Consider the following 18,393-nt stretch of genomic DNA (forward strand, 5'->3'; position numbering starts at 1 on the left):
CACGTCTTTGAGTTCACTCAGGTCCAGACGGTGCAGAGATGATTCTGACTTTGGTATAAACAACACGGAGACACGCCGCATGGAGTCTGATCAGTTTTTATTCCCTTGTAAATAGAATATCAATAAAAACGCACCTTAAAAATAACAAATAAGGTTTATCCAACAGATGAAAAAGTAACAAAAGGCATATGTAGATTCTCTACATAGCGATTACACAACAGTCTACCGTCCAAAAAAGGCACTAAATCTTGAAATAGAAAAGAACAGGAGGATAAAAAAAAAGAAAAAAAACAAAGAAAATCAATTGAAAACCGATACAACAAACATCCTGCTGAGGTTTGATATTTTTCATTTTACACAGATTTATTGGAGAGCTTATTGCCGGAGTGGAATGGCAACCACCGTTTATTTATGTTTTACTCTTGCGTTTAATGTCGACTGCATTGATGAACACGAAACAGTATTTCTGTACTGTCCGTCAGAAGAGGCAAACGACGACGACGACGACAACATGAAGGAGCTCTGGCCGGCGCCACGTGTGCGTGTGCAGGTTAGCATGAGAGCGAGGGAGGCTCATCCTTTCAAAACAGAACAGCACAACAAGGCAACAGAGGACTGAAGGCAGATGGCAGACACTGCACTCGAACCAAATGAAAAGACACAACGAAGGCGGCAGCCCTGACACAACTGGAGGCTCCTTGTGTCGCCGTCTCATCAGGACTTTGGCTTAACAGACAACTCATCAAAAACACACTGTGGCACAAAAATAATAATAATAATAAAAAAAAAGAGGCAATAAAAATGGACATCTAGACAAACCAAAGCAATGAAAGAAACCACAGAAAAGATCGTGAGGTTGCTGTTCGGTAATATGTCGTTTTGGTTTTAATTCGCAACATCATTAGTTAGGTATGTTTTAAATACTGCTAATTAAATCTAAGCGTTTCCCCTCTTGAATGTTTTGAACACTGCAGTGCGTCCTGGTGACCTTTCACAAATGTTTGACACGTGACAAGATTCACCTTGGACCCTTCCAGAGGATAATACCAATAATTCATGACGTTCGTTTATGCTTTTTTTTCTTTCCGTTTTCTTTTATTCTAAATCCATCATTCTCTCGCCTTTTTTTTTTCCCTCCCATCTCATAATTTGCGTCATGGATTTGGTTTAAATTTGCATTTCCTAAACTAAACAGAAATAAACTAAAGCCGATCTGCTGCCTCAGACCTCTTAATACCATGACCGCGATGGGAGAAATGATTTAAAATCCTGGAAGTAATCTCAGAACAGCATGTTGTCTCAAATGAATCCACAGATTCATTTCAGAAAGGCTTCTGCTTAGCAGATTATAAAGAAGAAGAAGAAAAAAAAAGACACATTATTTAACCCTTTGTGGGACACTATATTGTCATGTTTCTGTGTAAATCACTCAAAGAGATGACCAGTGTTTGGTGGTAAAGTCTGAAATGCTTAAAGCAAAGACACCTGGGACAGCTCGGCTGCCGTACAATTAAAGAGACATTCCACAAAACGTCCATTTTCTCTGGGATTGGGGGGGTAGGTGAGGGGGGGGGGCTATTTAAGTATTTCACGTCTCAGAAGCTTATGAATGAATACTTTTTTTTTTCTTTGAGTGGAATTTCCCTTTAAGTTCAAACTTAATATTTATTGGCTCAAGTTCGAGGAGGAATTTCCCTTTTAGAAGACACTGAGCGTGAGTCGTCTTTACAGCCTCGTCACAGTTAGCCGTCAGTCTCCTCCGAGTTAATCTGCTCTACAGTTCCATTATCTCTCCACAGTCCAAACTCTGATTCACATTGGAGCAGCCGTGGAGGAACCAGTGGGGTGTAGCTTATAGCTGAGGGGGACGGGGGAGTGAGGTATTTGTGTTGAGTTTTTAACTCTGAACTAGTAGCTTAGCCTGAAGAGCACCTGGTGATGGACTATGATGAACCGGTTTGAATGGAGCCACTTTAGTGTTAGCTGTAACAGAACATCATGAGTTTAGCTTTCTTTACTATAGTAGAAGTAGTTGTAGTAGTAGTATTAGTAGTAGTAGTGGTGGAGGTACAGTGATGTGTGTACAGCCACTGGAGAAGTCTGCACTGAGCCCGTGTTGGTTCACTGCAACGAATAAGGCACTTGAACATAAAAAGGTCTGAGCAGAAGTCAAGATTTAGGATTGGATCTAATGCTATGTTTACATGTATCATTATTTAATTTTTAACCACTAAAAAGTGTCAGTACACTGTAAGGAGACTCTAGTAATGCATTAGAATTAGAGACGCTCCTCTCTTGGTTTTAACTCAGCAGAGACTACAGCCAATGGCAGCTAATACATATCGTCCTCTTCTTAAAATAACGGCCTAAGTCAATTTTTTTGACAAAATTACGTTTTAATATATTCAATATTTGGTTATGTTTTTTTTTTTTTGAAAAACCTGAAAAAAAAAGACTGGCTATTATTTCAAGAGGGTGTCAATACGTGAAAGGAAATAACTCTCCACACCAGTAGGTGGCAGTAGTCAACGCTCATAGCTTAAAAGCAGCTAGTCTACATTTTATTCTTCGTATGTGATCATGTAGAAATGTAGGTTTTGATCAACATGTAAATGTGTGACTTTTAAACTTTTAAACGTGTTTCGTTTATTTTCTCTTCTGAAAAGACACCGTCTGAATAATTAACCAGAATTAATCAGATACTTTGTGACTTCTGAACCAATAAACGAGAACACTTGCTGCTGTTTCCATTACCCTTAGAAATGCGCAAAATCTAAATATTGCGATAAAAACCTGCTAATGGAAACACCTACCTCTCAGATATCTCTAAAACACTTTTATGCTCTCACGATGTGTTTTTTTTTCCAGATGTATCGATATAAAAGTTTATCGCAAAAGTGCAATGGAAACACTTTTTTAGCAATTTCCTGTCACCTGCGTCACCAGAAATAAAAAATCTCGAGTGATCAGAATTTAAGAGATTTATGAGATATCCACGAGAGTTACAGCTCATTCACAAAACACCTTTCAGTGGAAACACGTACAAAGCGCAATTGTACTTTATCGAAATTTCTGAAATAACGCTTTTATTTTGAAAAAGTGTAATGGAAATGCAGCTATTGAGCATTGTTTATGTATTTATTCTTTCTAATATTTGAATGTGGTTAAATATGCTTGGACATGACTTCATGGTTAAAACAAAAAGGCAAACTGTGATTTATAGTAATTGCTTATAGAGATCTCAGCGTATGGACTTCTACAGTGGCTGTAAAAACTGAAATATTTGAAATTTGATGTATATGAAACCTTAACTGGAGTTTTTTTTTCCTTTTTTGCCTCGTTCGGGAAGAGTTCATTAAACGCAAATTACTGTTCTGAGGAAAACATTCGTTTCCTGCCGTCGCTCTGATCTGATCTGATCTGATCGGTTGGTCACTCACAGTGATCAATTAAATGTTTAAACAGGGGCTCTGAGCACCACGGTACTGATCCAATAAAGTGTCGATTCACATACAAGTTCAACGTGACGGCGTGTGTTTACAACACATGGCATATCGAGCACAGACACAGATATACCTACGAGGGAAAAAGGATGCGTCTTGCTTGCGATTATTCGACACATCTGATGTGCCCTTGATTAGCATATCTCTAACACATAGATCCAACATACACTCGGAAAAAAAATACACAAATTATAAAACAATACTTTGGCTAATGTTTCACTCAGCTTTCACCAACAAGAAAGACTCATACTGATAGTTTCTCTCATTTGAAGCTAATAAGTCTACATACTGTATATAGAAATGGATTAGGGTACATATACTGTATATAAGTACGTGTGTGTGTGTGCTTGCACGCGCCCACACACACACACGTCGTATATGCGTGTATTCACGTCACACTTTAGTCTGTAGTATCTAAACAGCTTTAGGACACTCTTGGATTCCTCCCACCAAACTGATCTATTGTACTGATACAGATTATCACAGTGATCCATCATTCTGCCTCATTCAGGCACGAATGAATAAACAACACCCGCTCGCGTGAACGTACACGTCTCTTGATTTTTTTTTTTTTTTTTTTTTTTTTTTTTTACACAACTCTTTCAACAGTTTTGGCTCTTCTTGTGTATCAAGAAACGTAAAGTACGTCTTACTGATATGGAAGCAAAGCTCCGGGCTTATCGGAAACAGTGAAGACCTAATTGTGAGTTTCGCTCTCGACTGAATACAGCTTTTTTTTTCTTTTCTTTTTTTTAAATATTATTGAATTCATAGTATTGAAATATTTTATTTTACTTAGAAAACCGTGTATTTATGAAGTTTAAAGTCTGGTTTGAAGTATCTACTGAGTGCATTTTAAAAACACTACATGAAAAATAAGTTATGTAAATGATATCGATGTTGACATCAAACACTTGAAATCTACGATTATTTCAAAGTGGAAACTGAAAATGTTAAATATGTGGAATAAATACAGTAATATTTAAATGACGTTAGGTATTCAGTAGTGATTAAAAGTCCTAACTAGGTATTCAGTTATGTAATAATGCAAATTATGGCATTTCATTGCTTCCATATATTATTGGGCTTATTATTATCATCAGACGGGAAGTTGACTCTGTTTTTTTTTTTTCCTTTTGCACATCATCTTAGACTCACAGCAATATTCTCAACGCGCTGTGAGCTCAGACGTCTTCCGCCGCCTCAAACTAAATCGGCGGGAATCTGAAATATAAAGAACTGAGATGAAATGCGCTACATCGTCTTAAAACCATCAGCGAAGATGAACTTTCCAATTAATGTATTCTCTCTTTTGAGGCAATTCAGTTGTGTTGTGATCACAGTGCAAGACCCTGAAACTATTTGAACCCCGTGTCAAATACAGTGTTGTCCTGCTGTGAGAAACGCAGTTTATGCAGGACAATCCCCACGAAGCGGCATGTCCTGTTCACCAGCTTTACATGGAAGGTTTAAAATGCCTCGATATGACACAAGTCAACAAAGAAATTAATGGAGAGGAAAAACTTTTACAGTTTCCTTATATTTGCTGAATATCATAAGTGATTCTACTTTCTTTGTTGAGTTTGTTTTATGCACATTTTAAATCTTCCATAAATTGCTGAACACAAATAAAAGTATATTTATAGATTTATTATTATTATTATTGTTATTATTATTATTATAGTACATTAATAATGCCTATAAGAGCGTAGCGGAGCAGGTTGGTGGTTGGAGGTAGGGTTGGGAGGTATCTCAGGGTTGGAGTTTACACGACTTTTGGTCATTTTTTTTTTTTTTTTTTTTTGTTTGTTTTTCAACTTGTTACATTCCTATAAAATCTGCTTGCATATAATGACACCTGTTCATCTCTCTGACAGCTCCGGTATCCACCGTCGCTTTCAGTCATCCTCCAGCGTTTCCGTCTTGATGTCACTGCCCAGGCCGCTCCCCGCTCCCACCACGTGGCCGGCCACGGCCTGGTTGCTGTCGCTCGCCGACGCTGCTTTGTCCAGAGCCACCGGGTCCTGGGGCTCGGACAGCGCGCTGTGGATCGTGGGTTCGTCCTGGAGGGAGGGAGAAGGAGGGGACCAGGACACGCCTGTTATCCTGGAGCCTTCTGGCTGGTGGCCCGCCCCTGGCATTATGGAGCGGCCCATCAGAGAAGCGCCCCTCTGTCCGGACATGGCTCCTCTTCCCAAGGCGGAGAACCAGCTGGGAAGCAGCGTGGGGACCTAAGAGAGGAGGAGAGAAGCGAAGGGGGGGGGACATGGATGTAGCTCTAACTGAATTTACTAATGAATGCGTGTGTGGTGTGGAAATAGTCTCGTTTACCTGGGTTGGAGAGGACAGATCAGCTCGACTGAAACCAAACTGCCTGGCTGAAGCTCTCTTGTCAAATAAGGACACCTCACAGGCCTGTAACAGAACCAGCACACAGGTTAATCTGCGACCATGTACATCTGTATATCACAAGGAGTATCAAACAGGCACAAGTTAAAAAACGATCCATCTGGGAACCAAATGAAACCAATTCTGTGTTCGTAACTACACAGGATGAGATGTTACAATCCCTTGTGCTATGATCCGAGACAAAACACATTTAGAAGCCTAGTCTGACTGAAAAGCCAACCAGCAGGCTAGCAGTCAGCTACCAGCTAGCAACTAGCCTAGCCAACAACAGCAGGTAAGAAGTGATGAGACATGCGACGACACTTCAACCAACACTTCCCCCTCTGCCTAAGAACGAAAGTAAAACACTAAAAGCCACCAGCTGTAACCTCAATTCAATTAATTCAGTTGTGTTACTCTGTACAAATGCAGCCACGTGTGTTTACGTGTGTTGTCAGTTGAAGCTCTGTCTGCGTTTAGTTCACCTGGTCTGGGAAGTCGTTGCCATCCACCTCGTCGCTGTTGGACTGACACCCAGGACTCTGAACCTCGATGCCATGGCTCTCCAAGATGGCTGCTTCTTCAAAAACACAAACTTCATCATAGCATATCAGCTCTGCACAGCAACACACTCAGACACAAGCAACGGCGCTCATCCAGGAGAACGGCTTAGTCTGTACAAAGTAGAATAATATCTAATACTTCTCATGCATGCACACAATCAAACATAGAGATAGACATTACCAATGTTGGCACGTCTCTTGATGTCTTTGCGACGGTTGGCAAACCAGTTGTAGACCTTCAGAGATGTCACCCGCTCCAAATCAGACAGCTTCTTTCCTGTAACGCACATTTTTTTTTTTAGTTTTTTTTTTTTATTATTGTTACACTCTTTGGTGAATCTTTGAGTGAAACATCCATGCAACTGTTCAGTTCTTCTAGGTATCGGTTTGCACTGGAATCTGTCTGGAAAACAATCAGAATTTACCCAGAATTCACGGCGCTACCCAAGAGAGTCAAGAGGTAAACAACTTGCCCAACAGATAATTGTAGACATCTACAGACATGAAGCATCCGGGCCAGAACAAACAAACTGTGCAACAGCTTCGGGCCATCACAACACTCTCCCCACTCCAAAGACCCACTAACCCCTGCAACACACTGCACAAGCCCTACGCGATTTGTTTTCTACTTTAGAAATGATGCAGCAATATACTGGATATACACAGTAAATGTGGTAGATGTTGGAAGTTTGGACGGCAGTCCAACTTCTCACACTCATAAAATGTTTGTGGTGGAAAGTTGGTCTGAAGTCGCAAAGATCAGGGAGGGAATGAAAATTTACTAATAATGTATAATCTCATATAATCCCCTTTGTATTCTCTTATACATGAGTTTAGTGTTGTAGTAACCGACAGACACACATAATGGGATGATTACCGTGCACATGCAGTAACCGCCAGGATAGACTAGATAAGAGGACTTAACCGATAGTAACTATCTCTAGTGAAAAACAACTCCTTATACGGCACTGTTGAACCTTGCCCTTCCTCTTGTTTAGATTAACCTAAACAAGTACATCTGATGCTCCCTATCAGCAGAGATACAACAAACTCCGAGTCTCTGAGCATCTCTCTTCCTGCAATAAATCCATAAAAAACACTGAATACATCCAGTCTGTATTTTTCACTAGAATCCATCTCTGCAGTGGAGGACGCTGTTTCCAGTAGTCATAAACTCCAATTTCGCTCTGAATTGAATTTGTTTGCAACAAAGTGGCTCAACAAAATATTGTGGCTGTGACAGTAAATGCGACTTAAATATAGACACGACAGTAATGTAATATTTCAAGAAGTTAAATACGGTACCTGGCTTCTGAATGACGGCGTTGCAGGCAGTGGCAATCTCCTCTCGCTTGGCTTCATCAGGATACTGGTTATCACTGAAGTAGCTGCACATAAACATATATACTCCATTACTTTCAACGCTTTCTCAAGTGAACTCTATGCACTCTCGCTGAACTTTCTTCTTCTTCTCTCACCTCTCCATGACGGTCAGACACTCCTTCCTCCAGGTGAATCTGCTCCCTCGTCGCAGGCGGAAGCCCCCGGGGGCCGAGCCAAAAGGGGGCGGGGCTTGGTGCCAGTCCATCATGTCCTCCAGAGCCAGTGGGGCGGCTCGCATGGCCAGAGTGGCACCTTGAGTCACAGACGTCACAGTGTTAATGATGTTTATTCTACTGAGCGTTCCTACATCGGTTCATTGTGAACATCATCATCCCGTGTGGAGGCACAGAGCAAACTGTTCCCAACTCTGATAAAAGTCACAATGCTGGTTTTCCCCCTAGTGAGAACAAAGGCCAACTTGAACCAGAATGCAGTGAATTCCCTCACTGTGCATTCCACAATGCTGACCTCAACGCAGCACAATGAATGTAGTCACTGTTCAATAAACACTTCACAGTCTCGGTGTCTATGATTAGGACCGTCTCAAGATGCAAGCACATGTCACGGCTTGACAATTTGCAGTCTTCACTGCCCCTTTCGGTGGAGCCCAAAAATAAATCTAAAGTGCAGGTTAATATACGAAATGTGGGCCTGATGTAAGAAATTGGTGTTACCAGGGTTGGTCTTTTCCAGCTGGTACCAGCGGAAGAAGGCTCGTTTCTTCTGTTCGCTGAGGTCTGATCCCTGTTGTAGGAGCCAGTGGGAGATCCGACTCTGACTGATCCCTGGAGGAAGAAGACACGAGTCAGACCTGCCAACGCTCCACTAATGTCTTAGTGGACTCGACTAAAGTACCACTGAGGCGGATACTCACCTGTTACCTGAGCCACCACAGCCTGAGAGATCCTCCTGTTCGCCAGAAAGGACTTGATCTCCTCTTTGATCACAGCACTGTCCCTCCTACAAGTAAAAAAAACAAAGTAAAAAACTGTAACATTAATGTAAGCATTGTCCTTCACACAGCCTTACAGCACCTGGAACAGAGACACACCTATGTCTGGATACTGTTCATCAATTACCGCTCAGATCTCTACACCATTATTTTGACATCCTCACTGGGAAACGTCTCCTCACATCTATGCTCCTAGATCCCGGATTTCCTCTCACACACTGTCCCCAGTCTGTTAAAATGGGCTCTCATCTCTTCCCCTCACTAACTCTAAATACAGGCCATCTATACATTTGAATGTACACTTACCTACACATCAAACACTACAGATAAGACCACTCAACCATCATTGGCCTCATCTAAACTGAACATGCGGTGCTCTGCAAACAACTTGATCCTAAACACCAACAAAACAAAAGAACTGATTACAGACTTCAGGAAGACCTGCAACATATGGACTGACAGTCTGGTGTGCAGGCTGCACAGCAGCAGAAGGAAAAAACGTCTCTGCAGAGTATAGTAAAAACAGGAGAAAAGATCATCGGCTGCCCTCTTTCTTCCCTGGAAGACGTTGCAGATGCTCGATATCTATCCGGAGCCAAAAACATTTTAAAAGACTCCACACATCCCGGTCGTACGATGTTTGATCTCAGGGAGGTGCTACACAGCCATAAAACACAAACAGACTCCTGAACAGCTTCTCCCCGAGAGCCATCCAGTCACCAAACAAATCACACTGATAACCCTGGGACAATGTGAAATAAAGAGACTGTGCAATAACATTTTATTTTACTGTTTAAATTATGCCACTGTGATGAGGCCCTTCCAATTTCAATGTATCACTAAAACAGTGACAATAAAGGCATATTCTATTCTGTATTCTAAAACAAACAACACAGCAGTCAGTGTACTTAGCAGATGTAGCTACCGTGTGCCAGCTGGATGTGGACAAGAAACAAAGCCTGATCCTGCTGTAATATTCTCTGCTCTCCCTGTGGTTTGATTCCATCTTCTTCACATATCTTCAAATCAATACCGCTCTGATTGCTGCCGTCTGGCTGCAGACTACAGATGAGAGGCACTGGAATGCACGTGTGCATCTGCGTGTTCGATTCAGCGTCAGCTACAGGCGGGATTGTCAACCAGCAGGTCATCTGCTGCCATGGAGCTCGAACGCCACATGGGTGTTAATTCAGTTACTGATTACTCTGATGGCTGCAGGAAACTGAACATATTTGGGTTTTAATCACGCGTCAATCTTCAGACCTCATCTGCACATAGAGGATGAGTGAGTTTCAGTTGTTATGTCGTAAAGTTAGTTCCTGCCATTTTGCTACATTTAACTACTAGTAGTAACAGCTGCATCTGCTGGAGAATCTGTTACCAAGCATTGTGGTCAACTCGCTCAAGTTAAATCTATGGTACTACTGTGACATTCAAAGTATTAACCAGTGAAGGCTCTTTAAGAGAAGTGTGGGACATAGATAACTATACCATTTTGGCTATTACACTATCAGTGACATTTGTTTGCTGAAGAAAGGTATCTGTCCTACAGCTGGAGTGCTAGTCTGTCTCCTTATGGCATCGCCCACAGAAACAATTGTTTTGCTACTGGAGTTGGAGAAGTTAACTAAATGAACATTTGGCCAAACTAAGTAGTTGATCCTTGCAAAAACTAAGACACCAACTGTACTGATGGTTCTTAGAGTGAGATGAAAAAGATCCCCCACACAAAAACTTAGTCAGGCATGAATGAATAAAGCTGAACTTGGTTCTCAGTCTGACGTATTTTCAAAGTAATCTAATTCTCAGACCTAATGTGGTTTGAGCTGGCCTGAATCTGTTCTAGGTTAATCTAAGTTAAGTCTGATCATACCTCATCAAGTCCTCCACCTTTTCATCAACGTCCATGTCCTCTTCGCCGGCCTCAAACCCATAGCCCGGCGTGGTCACGCTGCCACTAACCACGGCGAGGGGGAATCGAGGCGGCGAAAGCTTTCCGTTGGTCACGGCAACTAGGCCGTTCTGGGCCACCGCTGCCATGGCAACGGGCGAGGCTACTGCCACCGGCAGAGGTGGGGAGGTGGTGTCGAAATTGTTATTAGGCGACAGCGAGAGCCGGTTGTCGGGGAAAGTCGTCTGAGTGGAGGTGGAAGTCATGGAGGAGGAGGCTGCGATGGCGTTGGAAGACGAGGGCGGCATGTAGGAGGGTTTGTGGGCCAACTTGTGTCCATGCTGGCGGTCCAGGTGGTCCAGGGTGTCCAGCGCGTGGAGGACCTCGGCCTGGGTGATCCCCGTCCTCCGTAGCCTCTGGAGGAGGTCGATCTGCTCAATGGTGAAGCGAGGCTCCTCACACTGCTGGAACATCCTGGAAGAGGTCAATATTTTACCGTTAATGCTAGAGTACTTGAACCGTTACAATATGATGTTACAAAGGATCTACCAAGACAGTGAGTCAAAATAGTTTGTGCAAATGGTCAAAGTGTAATTTTGAATGAAAAGGTGCAAAGGTGGTTCTGCACGGAGCACTACATGCACCCATCAGCCACAACACTAAAACCACTGACAGGAGAAGTAGATAACATTGACCATCATGTGACAATACAATGTTCTGCTGGGAAACTTTTGGACCTGGCATTAGACGTGTACCACCCACTTAGACCAGACCGGTCACCCCCACCCCATAACAACAACGCTCCTAGATGGCAGCAGGATGAAGCCTGACACAGACCCACACAAAAAAGGTTTAGGAACAACCAAAAAAACATGAAGATGCCCCTCCCCTCAGCCCATAGGACCCAAAGGGCCCCACTAACAACATCCCGTTGACAGACACCACGGACACCCTCATGTCCATTCTTTGATTAGTGACAGCTGTTTTGGAGGCACAATATTAGGCAGGTTTTAATGTTATGCCTGATCAGTGTACTACACAACCACGCTTCAAACCATTCTTAACAATGCATCATGCAGAGATTTTTGGGACACAGTGGTTCAAGTTCTGTGCATGGTTACAGCACAAATCACATTCTGGCACTGGTTTAATGCTGTTGTGGTGGAAACCAAGAGCATCTGAACAGCTTCTGAATGCGTTCAACACATCACTTAGGGAGAGTGGAGAGAAAAGGAGGTCGAAGTGGAGAGGGCTGTGGAGCATGGAGGCTAGTAGGATTAGATTTATGACAGGGGCTATTTATGATGTGCTGCCATCACCCCAGACCCTAAACCAGTGGTCAGGGGAGGATGCTGCCTGTCCACTGTGTTCGTCTTGTGTACGTACAATTAGCCACATTCTGACAGCTTGATTGTAGCCGACTGCTAGCCTGCTGGTTGGCTTTTCATTTGGACTAGGCTCCAAAATGCGTTTTTTTTTTTTTGCCTCGGATCATTGCACAAGGGATTGTAACATCTTGTCCTGTGTATTTATGAATGCTTAGACTCAATAACACAATACTTAGATAATAACAAATCTCCTGTCATGATCATGGAACGACATCTTAGATCTTTTTTATCAAGAGTTTATCTGAATAAAAAATAAAAAACACACATCCACAAGTGGAGACAAAACATAAAAAATGTCCCGTCCAGACTAAAATAGAGAGTCATCAGGATTGTCCACCACAGTGACACTAACCTTGTGAATACAGCTACTATAAACTCCAGAGAGGTAATATATTAGATTACTTTTGCAAAAACAAAAGGCAGCTCTTGAGAGAGCCGTAATGAAAATCATCATTTTCGAATTCTGATTAGCTGAAACATTTTTAGCTCATCATTGACCTCCCTCTGCACACGAGCCTCACGTCTCTGAAAACCTCCACCAGTGAACAGACATGGCAGAAGAGTCACATCTGCTAGCTTCCTGCCTGCAGATACACAATACACACATATGCATACACTTTAGGACATCACTGCTCAGCAGCTGCATTCCAGATTTAAAGAGCATTCCTCCAGACTGAATAACGCGTTTATTATCGTGGATATAGTTTCAACCTCAGTAATTATTTAATGTTATGCAGATATGTTATAGACCCAGTTCATAATGTACCACTATATGGTACGAGTTCAGTCAGCGCAGCTTTAGCACGTCGACACGGCGTATTTTTAAAGCCGAGAGAAGAGAGAAGAGGAACATAAGCAGAGAAATTAGAGATAACACATCTGTCTCGATGCTTTTCTTTCTGACGCAGAGAAGAAAAACAGGCCACAGCACAAAATCAAAGTCAGCAGACATATCAGCGCTTATAGATGTGAGGGAGGGAGGTGGAGGGTGAGTGAGTGCGTGTGTGTGTTTGTGCGTCTTGGGAAAAATGCCAAGAAAAATTTACATCTCAGGCAGCCAAGCTTCATGCGTTTTCTCCCTGCTGCAGAGGATGACTCATGCTGTAAGAAGTTAGGCCGATGCAAAGGATCGATACGGGACTGCTAAAAAACCGAGTCCCTACATGCTACATTTCACTTTGTGACAAATGATCAAAATTATATTTGGCTAGACAGACAATATTTTGGAATATTTTGTCATACATTAACAAATGAATATGCTAATGGTATATTTTCACTTGTTTCAGTGTAATATGTCTTAGCCTTGTCTGCACTGCTTTCTGTGATGTAATTAATACTGAAACACAAAACGATTATTTTGACTTCTAGTACGGCTGCAACGTAAATTATTCTACAGTATATGTAGTCTTTGTAATGGGGCGTGCAAGGAAACTTGAAGTATAAGAAACCGACTACAATTACTGTAAAAACAAGCAGAGGATAAGACTGGAACTTTCTTTTTTTATTTTTATTCCTTACGCAAACTTGTTCCAGATATTTTATATGCTTGTATATTTTATTTGTTTTAAGAACTATATATCTTAACAGCCCTGTTTGCAGTGTACTAGTAACACATGGGGACTTTCTTCTCTGATCTTAATCCTGCGCCAATCAAACATGTCCAAAATTTGCAAAGCAAAAAAAGACCCAACATATGCCTCCAAATGTTCGGGGACTTTTATTTCTTCTTTTTTTTTTTCTGTCTCTGGCTCGAGAAGGATGTTGCTTCATGTTACGGGTTTCATCACGTAATGCATTAATGTGTTCCACACGACAGTGAAGGTGAAGCTGATTCATTTAATCTCTCACCTACCCCCCTGCCCATCACTCATTGATACACAGGATAAGATGTTAGAATCCCTTGTGCCAAGATCCCAGTCCAACTGAAAACCGACCAGCGGGCTAGCGGCCAGCGGACCAGCTACCAACCAATGAGAAGACACCAGATGCCAAGCGTAGTCAACAGCATACAGTACGCAGCATGGCACTAGCCCTTTTTATGTAGCAATCAGAGCAAACGATCAAACTTTAAGGTGTTGTGAATTGCCCCATTCATGAGGACTGAACTACGACCGAAATACAGCCCCTTTAGCGAGCGCCCCAGCTAGCGTGATTCCTCTTTACCCACAGCCATTCGACTGATCGCACTGGTAGATTATGCCACAAACCCACCTCCACCGGCTGGACACGGTTCCTCCAACCTTACTGTTCTGCTTCCATCTTTGCACACGTTACTCTAATGTGGCTCATTAGCCCCCTTCACTATATCTTCCCACGGACAGTAAGTTCAATAAAACGGACTACCTTCTCTGATTCAGACCACAGTAGAAGATCGGGCCGTAGCAGGGTGCTAACTATTTGGGTCGGGATAATGAGCTGCTCGTTTAAGTCAGCCCTCATCTCCCAGGCTCCTCCTATTGTCTGAAGCACCTAAAGTTATTAAAGTTTATTAAGTGTAGTGGTGTTATATGGCCAATCTAAACCCCTGGCAGAGAACTGAAGAGCCTTGACATAATATCCGATGTCGGTGCACACATGCGCTTCCTGTAAATAATACCTTATCTGCACTTCTGGTTAGATGCTAACTGTATTCCAGCGTCTCTGTACCTGCACTCTGCACAATGACTATATTCTGATCTAATCAAGTGAAATACAGAGTTTGCTTATCCCGTTCAAATGAACCACGCGGACACACAAAACGCAGACACAGGCGAGCAAATGACTTGGCCAGGTAACACTAATCCCATGAGGACATCACTTTAGATAGCTGTGAGTAGAGAGGTGACAGGAAATGAAGGAAGAAAGAGATCTGGAATGACACGCAACGAAGCTCCTCTGCAGGATGCAAACCCAGAATGAATTGGTTCATAGGCGGCAGATTAAACCCGAGGCCACCAGGGTACTCCACCACATTAGTGTAACTTTTAATTAACCCTACCCAGCCTCACAACTATTGCCTCACATTACGTGGTCCATTATTGATCCTCTTTCAGTTTGCCTCTAGAGATGAGTCTTTGAAGAATTTAATTGGCTACAAGCGTCTTCTATTTTTATGTCTTCGTCTCTGCATGCACTGATAACTGTGGGGAATAGATAATGTGTGGATGTGTACTGATATATATAAACCGGGAACAATTTAGAACAATCAAAATGCAATAATATGTATGATTTCTAGGGAGGCTCAGTGAGTTTTAACATCTGCCAGTGAGCCCTTAGTGTGAATTATGATAAAGGATAAAACTGATTGAAGCTTACAAAACGCACATAAGAACATTTAAATAAGGAATTATAAATAAGGGGTTATTATGAATACATTTAGATTTTTCTTTTAGGAGAGTTGGCTGGCACACTCGTAGTTAACTGACGATAAAGGCCGAAACCAGACATGCCGCGCCAAAGAAATCTAAAATATTGCTGCATCCCTAGAGAAAAAAAAAATGAAACGCAAGAATTTGTTTATCATTCAACAGCATCGAAGAATTCTTTGAAAAACCAGCTGGACGGCAGCTGCTCGTGGTTTTGACATTTTCATGCTTATTTGTTAACAAGTCTGTTTTAATGTTAAAGTGAAGTAAAAAATAGACTACAAAGGCTTGCAGCAAATCCGCTGCTGGCATTTCTAAATGCTCCAAAATATGTTCCATGAGGACTGTGTGGCCGTGACATCTCTGAGACTCAACTGATAATTGATTTTTCCATCTGTAAAAGAGGTTCCGATTGTTGATTTGTATTTAAATGCCGTATTTGATTACAGTGAATGAAATATTTTCACCCTCTCCAAATCTGACAGTCGAGCACAGGCCTGGTAATTTAACTGGCTGACACACACACACACACACACACCTCTAACCTAAGTAACTTCATAATGATTCTCATTTCCCCTAGTTCCCAATATAGCATTAAGATAAGCAATAAGAAATCAAATTATAGTGTATGTTATTCTTCAGCTATTACCTGAAAGTCATGCCCACAGGTATGTGACTTTCATCGCCAAGGGATTATATTTAATCCAGGTCCAAACAAAGATTGAGTTGAAGTGCATTAATCATACTTAAAGCACATGTACTGTATGCACATGGAGTGGCAGAGTTGACCAAGTTTGACTTTGAACAAAATTGCAATCACTCACCACCAGAACACTCGGGTTAGTGAGTCACTTTCCTAAACCACACAGGCACAATCAGGTATTCAGTACAACGATTTGATCCTCTAAATTAATCACCGCTAGACACCTTTGTCCTCTTTTAAAAAGGTGCCGCTAATGTAAGACATTTTATATTTACACACAAAACTAAGCGTCTTCCTTCCCGTCTTGAGAAAACCATTCAGATAAAAAAGTCCCACACATTAAAGTCACCCACTCATTTAACACTTTGACCCCCAAATAGTGTGCCCTTCCAAAACGACCCCACCCCAAAGCGCCCTTCAAAAGGACGCCGAAGCTCGACCAGCAATCTGACTTCCTCATGGGGCAGAGAACTTACCAACAGAGTTTCCAACAGCAGATTACACTAAAAACCAACAAACTTTGCAAGTGTCTCCAAGTTGAGACTAACCAAGCGCACCGCGCAAGACTGGACTGTCACTTGATCTGGTTTTGTCTGTGGGCTGTTTGTCCAAAATAGCTCCATGTTTGCTTGAGGGCTTAGTTCTATGAAAAGTCTAACACAGCAGAGATAAACTTTATTGCAGCGCCTCAACTCAGTGACCTGCCTAAGCTTCAAACCAGACGTGGCATGAACTACTGCATCCTGCTTGCAGACATGTGCCAGCTGAGCACATAAACTCACAGAGACATGAAATTGCAGCATGCAACTTTGTCACTGGATTCGGGAGAAACATATAAAACAAGCAAACAAACAAACAAAACAAAAAAAAAACAGCTGGTCTTGTCCGGAGGGGGGTACGATGTGGTAGTCCCCCGCTGTCAAAGTTACACCCGAGAACAGAGTGAGACTTTCGACTGTCACGCCGAAGCACGTTAATAAAAACAGGTTTTTAATTTTGCCCCCCTTCCAGCGATCTTAGTCCGCTCAACAGAAGACGTCTTAAGACGTTTTACACATAATGGAAAACAACACATAAATTCGGCACATATCTTACAAACTAACCCATCGTAACCACAACAAAATCGTACATTTTACGGCTGGGTGCCTGTTAGGCGTAATTATCACCCTGTGCTAGGACACAGTGCATGGCATTGGAGAGCGTTGTAGTGCAACTGGAAAAGTTGACATTGTGTTTGATTGACTGTTTCTTAGTGAACTACAAACACGCCGAATGACAGCCGGACTCTTTGTCATTCAGGCGAGATCGTCAATGTCAGATAAGGTGGCGTGAAACTTCCCCGACAGAGAAACAGCGGCAGGCGATTTTTTTTAAGGAGTTTGCATTTAACAGCGTAAGGAAAGAAGAAAAAAAAAAAGGAAATGCAGCGGGCTAGCAGGACCGTTTGAAGACAGCAGTAGTTGGAGCTGCAGGACTTCACTTACCTTATTATTCCAGTTTAAGAGCCTCCACAGACGTCGTTTTTTACCATGTATCTGTCGCCTTGGGGCACAGGGACACACGGACACTGACAGTTTTCCCAAAATGTCTCCCCTGCTTCTAATTGGGCTTCAATCCGCCGTCAGACAGATTCGCCTTTTGTCCGGTAGACAGGCGCCATGTTGACACAATGACGCAAGGAACGACGGGAGTCGCAGTTTACAGAATTTACTGTAAACACTGCCAGTTCATTAGGCACACCTTAGGGAATTGTGCACGGTGATATTAATTTTCCTTTACTGACAGTGATAAAGAGGTGTCGAATGAAGTCTCTAATGATGACTTTTACTTTTTTTTTTTTATATAGGTGCAGCCAGATTTTCCCAAATATTTTGTCTTCCATGTAACTTTACATTGTTTATATGCACACCGCAACAAGCACAAACAACTTCTCAGCTAGTTCGTGCTTTTTTTCCCCACAATGGCTAAAATCAGTTATTTTTACTATTTAATTTCTTGGTTTTATTCACAACGTAAGCATTTAGAGGAAAACATTAGTCTGACCACAATTACAGATTAAGAAAAAAAAAGTGAAACTCAACCAATTGCCTTATTTCACATCCAGTGTCAAAACAGTGGGATGAAGAGAAGTGCATATTGATCCAGTGTCATGTGATAAGAACCACCTGTGAAACTTTTACCCAATCATGGTTAAATACAGTAAATGCTTTAATCATCCTCCCTACAAGTCTCCCGCAGCTGACAACCAGTTCTTCTAGCTCTTCTACCCAGAATGTTG

The 18,393-nt window shown here is 42.1% G+C and overlaps 1 protein-coding gene across 3 annotated transcripts; it reads right to left on the reverse strand.

Annotated features, from left to right (window-relative positions):
* Positions 1–80: 80 nt before the first annotated feature.
* On the reverse strand, positions 81–17,798 carry LOC125005114 (homeobox-containing protein 1-like). Of its 3 annotated transcripts, none has more exons than XM_047580121.1 (10): positions 17,600–17,798; positions 10,663–11,154; positions 8,712–8,797; positions 8,512–8,622; positions 7,933–8,089; positions 7,760–7,842; positions 6,636–6,731; positions 6,377–6,465; positions 5,835–5,918; positions 81–5,734 (listed from the first exon to the last, which is right to left on the reverse strand). In XM_047580121.1, the coding sequence occupies exons 2-10, from the start codon at positions 11,151–11,153 to the stop codon at positions 5,402–5,404; spliced, it is 1,530 nt and encodes a 509-aa protein (XP_047436077.1). In that variant the 5' UTR covers position 11,154; positions 17,600–17,798; the 3' UTR covers positions 81–5,401. The 3 variants fall into 3 exon arrangements, with proteins under 3 accessions (XP_047436077.1, XP_047436076.1, XP_047436075.1); XM_047580120.1 differs by having other exon boundaries at positions 6,377–6,468; XM_047580119.1 differs by having other exon boundaries at positions 6,377–6,471.
* Positions 17,799–18,393: the final 595 nt, after the last annotated feature.

This window comes from Mugil cephalus, chromosome 3, assembly GCF_022458985.1.
Source record: "Mugil cephalus isolate CIBA_MC_2020 chromosome 3, CIBA_Mcephalus_1.1, whole genome shotgun sequence".
NCBI classification, from domain to species: Eukaryota; Metazoa; Chordata; class Actinopteri; order Mugiliformes; family Mugilidae; genus Mugil; species Mugil cephalus.

Coding starts and splice junctions, on each gene's coding strand:
- LOC125005114 (XM_047580119.1), bottom strand. CDS start 11,153: ATGTTCCAGCAGTGTGAGGAGCCTCGCTTCACCATTGAGCAGATCGAC. Junction 8,623..8,711: donor TGTGGTGGCTCAGGTAACAG/GTGAGTATCCGC, acceptor TTCTTCCTCCAG/GGATCAGTCAGAGTCGGATC. Junction 5,735..5,834: donor ATCTGTCCTCTCCAACCCAG/GTAAACGAGACT, acceptor CTCCTCTCTTAG/GTCCCCACGCTGCTTCCCAG.